Source organism: Leopardus geoffroyi, chromosome A1 (genome assembly GCF_018350155.1).
Source record: "Leopardus geoffroyi isolate Oge1 chromosome A1, O.geoffroyi_Oge1_pat1.0, whole genome shotgun sequence".
NCBI classification, from domain to species: Eukaryota; Metazoa; Chordata; class Mammalia; order Carnivora; family Felidae; genus Leopardus; species Leopardus geoffroyi.
The window spans coordinates 144,224,969-144,229,752 of NC_059326.1; the positions used below are offsets into that span (position 1 = coordinate 144,224,969).

General features: G+C 35.2%; 1 protein-coding gene across 1 annotated transcript; it reads right to left on the reverse strand.

The window, feature by feature from the left end:
- Positions 1-548: 548 nt before the first annotated feature.
- On the reverse strand, positions 549-3,815 carry ANKRD34B (ankyrin repeat domain 34B). Its single transcript, XM_045497028.1, has one exon. The coding sequence runs from the start codon at positions 3,813-3,815 to the stop codon at positions 2,271-2,273; it is 1,545 nt and encodes a 514-aa protein (XP_045352984.1). The 3' UTR covers positions 549-2,270.
- Between the last annotated feature and the right edge of the window lie 969 nt (positions 3,816-4,784).

Here is a 4,784-nt window from a genome sequence, read left to right on the forward strand (position 1 = left end):
TGGGATCCCAGTGATATAGTCCACTTAATAGAGTGAAAAGTCCCATAGGATGGTTTTGCATACTAACTCAAGCAACCTTAGCCCCTAACATGTTTTTAGGATTGATGGAAGACTAAGAGCTCTTCTAAACATGGCCTTCAACGGGGGCACCTGGGTGGCTCAATCAGTTAAGTGTCTGACTTTGGCTGAGATCATGATCTCGCCATTCATGGGTTCCACCCAGCTTGGGGCTCTGTGCTGACAGCTCAGAACCTGGAGCCTGCTTTGGACTCTGTGTCTCCCTCTCTCCCTGTCCCTCTCCTGCTCATGCTCTGTCTGTCTCTCTCTCAAAAACAAATAAACATTAAAAAAGTAAAATAAATATGACCTTCAACGAACTTTAATCCTATTAAATATTTTTTGCACATTGGGATGTGAATTGCATCAAAAGTTATTGTTTCTTAGTTTTCTATTTACTCAAAGTAACATGTGGCACAGTTTCTCCTGAGATTATGTTGAAATATTTATCATTAGTATTTGAAATAAATAAAAAGCAATGATAATCAAAATAACATTTAAAATCTTTATTGATACCATTTTGTTTATGAACTACTCTATTTACATATTTTTCCAGACTGTATCCTTACAACTCAAAGCCAAGCACTTTTCTCAATATTAAAACTTGCAAAAAGGGTTTAGCTACCTATAAACATCAGGTACAATTCTAAGTTCTGAATCAAAAAATATTTCTAATGTAATTTACATTATTGTTCTTCAAAATATTAAATGGAAAACCTCCAATTATTTTTTTCAAATAAAAGCCACAAGAAATTAAATAATTACCATGTACATTACAACTTGCTTATATCAAATTACCAAGCATCATGCCATTTGTTAGGATCTCCTCTACTAATAGGCAAAGAAATAAAGTTGTATATGACAGTCATCAAATTAATATACTCAGGTTTTATATAATTTGACTTATTCTTTGTTGTAAAACTGCTAGATTGAAATGAGGATTTTTTGTATAAACACCACATTTTGAAATCAGACAGATAATATAGTCATTTTGTAACATTTTATGATAGTAGCATGGTATTCATTTATTTAATTAGAAGTTATTCATAGGTCCTAAATACTAGGTGATTGGAATGTCACACTAAGGAAATTACCCTTATTATTCTTATTATATAAATGTCTAATGATTATATATTAGAAATTAAAGATAGTGTTTAATTTTGGCCGAATATTTAGTATATTTTGTAATTAAGTTTCTACTGGCTTTCTTAATTTTGGCTAATCTAAAATAATCTAATAATCAGCTTTTCTTTTCTAAAACGAAGCAAGCATATAGTTTCTATTTGTGATAAATCCCCATTTTTTGGTTGTCCTTAGAACGACAAGAGTAATTTGATATAAGTAAAGAGGAACACTTTTAAACCTTTTGCTTTATCTTGTTGTTGAGAACCTATATATAGGCTTTAAAAAATAATAGCAGGAATTAAAAGATATGGAGAAACAATTCCATGAAATTACATTAAAATCAAAATAAAACAAAGCAAAAAACAGCACACCAGCACTTCACATAGATTATTACTAGCTTGTAAAACTGATCTGTCACTTGGAGTTGATTAAACTGACCATACGAATATTGGCTGCCTCGTCTACTATAATAGGTTGGTCTTTTTAAAATTTGAATTAGAAAAAAATTTTTAATTTTAATTAGATTTCACCTACCTGCAGTCAACATTTTTAAAGAATTAGTTCATTCTTTCTTTATGCCTTAGGCTTTGTACCTTTGGCTTATTGTTCATAGAACATTTTAATAGCTGTCCCTTTTTTTTATGCTTTTGGCATCATGGAAAATTACAATCTTATTTGTTGACTTTTAATGTTAAAAATATTTATCGATTTGAATGCAGTGTTTCCTAATAAAATATCTGAAAAATCTGAAAAAAATTTTAAAGTCATCTTCACCACATGTGACTTTTTTTTTTTTTTTTTGCTGATTTTTGCTTAAATTAAAAACTTGGACCATATGAAGATTGTTAAATATTAGAGGTTTTGAGAAGTATAGCTTTAATTTTGTTTGAGAGAATTTCCTTAGCAGAAACTATGTATTATTTCTGTGTCCACGGTACCTAATATGATACACAGTATATTTTGATACCTCTAACAATTATTGACTAACCAATTATAAGATTTTAAAAGATGAACATTTGAGATTTATTTTCTGGTTCTATATTTCTCTGATGTAGACATTTGGACAAAATGTGCTTTCTAGTCATCTCTTAAAAATTTACTAATTGCTTAATTTGTTCTGTTTGCAATGATTGTCTCCTTAACAACATTTTTTTACTTTTGAATTCTTTGGGGAACATAGGAACTGTTGGCATGAGCACTTTTTGACCACAAGAAAGGAGGGTGGAAATCTTATTATTGACATTGATATCAGAGATGGGGGGATGAGGATTCACATTTAAGGGTGGCAGAAATCCTGGTCTGGCTTGCGTGATACCGTGATCTAAAGGGAAAGCTCCTGAACCACGCCTTTCTAAAATTGCATGATTTCTCCTGCTCAAGGGACCTGGTGAGATATTCTCCAACAATTCTTTGGGCCCTGACAACAGGGAAGGAGACGGTGAGAGGATCTTTTTCTTTCCTATAAGTGCTTTGCCATCTTCTAAAGTTGCAGGGGTAAGACCAGCCGAGAGCTGGGAATCAGAGCTGTAGTGATTTGCCCCTGAGTTTCTTTTTTGGACTATACTTCTTAAGGTGGAAGCAAATATCGTCTGGTTAGAGTCTGGATCTGGCTCAGCAGGGATTTCAATGCATTGCTGATTTCCTTCTGAAAAAAATGATTGATAATTTATTTCATCATATGACATCTTTCTTGAGCTGGCCTGATCTAAGGCTCTCAGCAAATGTGCTGTGTCTTTTACATCAATACTTTGGTGCCTAGTGATGAATCGCTTGGAAAGTGCCAGCCCATTGGTTTTGTAGGACAATTCTTCCTCTGGAGTAATATCCTGGAGCTCCTCTTGCAAGGAGGCCACTCTGTTTTGGTGCATGAATAAGGGAGGACTCTTGATCCAGGTTGGAGCCTGGGGTAGCTTGGGCCCATTAGAGGCCATAGAAGGCTTCCTCACAGGGGAGCCTGGGTCCTGTGTGTCATCACTATTTCCTGAGGGCTCCAGACCTTTAAAGCCGAAAAGTGTCATTTCAGTTTCAGAAGAATGTGTAAGTGGCAACGAAGCTGTTTTTATGTCTATTTCTGAAGGAGTGGCACAGGAGGCTGGGGAATGACACCCATCCATATCTACAGGAGGCATATTTAAGTACTGTTTGGTAGTGTGCCTACCGGAGGGTGATTTTGCTGTCGTTATAATAATGACCTCTTTCCCTTTTGCCTTGCAAGCACTAAGTAGAACTTTCAGGGTCTCTCTATCCTCTGAATTTATAGCATAAACAAGGGCTGAGTAACTAGAATGATCTTGCAAGCTGAGATCAGCCCCACTGTTTAGGAGCAGGGAAACAACTTCAGGACCGGCTTTTTCTAAGCAAGCATGCATCAAAGCAGTTTTCCCAGATTTGTCCTGTATGTTGGGGTCAGCATTGTTTTCTAACAGGTATTTAACCATTTTGGCTTTACTGACACTCTGGTGATCAACATGTTTGGTCTTACAAGCGATCATTAAAGGTGTTTCCCCACGGTCATTGCTCTCATTAATGTATGCACCACCTTCTAGCAAGAGTCTTGTGAGGCGAAGCCGGCTCTGATGGACTGCTTTGATCAGGGAATTTCCATCACTTGAAATTTCTATACCTTCATCCATCTTGAAAAGTCAGAATCAAAACCTGGTTATCAAAGAACATGAAGTACAAAAGATTAGCCGGAATCCCAATTCATATTCATGTTGTTATTGATAATTTCTGAAATATATATGTGTAGAGCAACAGTACATAAATGAGATTATGTTATTAATATAGAACAAAAAAGTGAACTGCAAAATAAAATAAATTTTAGAATAGTAACAGCCTTTAGGTAATTATAAACTAAAATTTACTTTCAAAATCTTGATCTAGTACCAATGGAGTACTTCCCTAAATTCCACAATAATTAAACAATAATGCACTTATTTTCTACTTGTGAAAAATATTTTAAAAACAGTACTAAAATGTAAATTGAAGCAAAAATTCCAAAAGTGTGTGTAATTGCAACTTAATCAATTAAAATATGGCATATTTATGGCAGATTAATCTAAAAACTTCTCAGGGTTAAATTACTTAAATGTGCTCTTAATTAAATAATGCAACTATTACTTAGATTTTCAATTTGAGGGCATTTCTATGTTTCTTTTAAAGGATGAAAAATCGGGGCGCCTGGGTGGCACAGTCGGTTAAGCGTCCGACTTCAGCTCAGGTCACGATCTCGCAGTCCGTGAGTTTGAGCCCCGCGTCAGGCTCTGGGCTGATGGCTCAGAGCCTGGAGCCTGTTTCCGATTCTGTGTCTCCCTCTCTCTGCCCCTCCCCCGTTCATGCTCTGTCTCTCTCTGTCCCAAAAATAAATAAACGTTGAAAAAAAAAAATTTAAAGGATGAAAAATCATTTGAGCTACAAGACATTAAGTAACTGACATAATGTCTGGAACTCACACTGAAATGGGAATGGTGGGCATGTGATTATGCATTTTCCTTGATTTCATTATTTAAATCAAACACTAGATTATGAAGCCAGCCACATTCAGTTGGTTTACTTTTTTTTTTTTTTTTTTTTGAGAGAGAGAGAGAGTGCACACGAGCAGG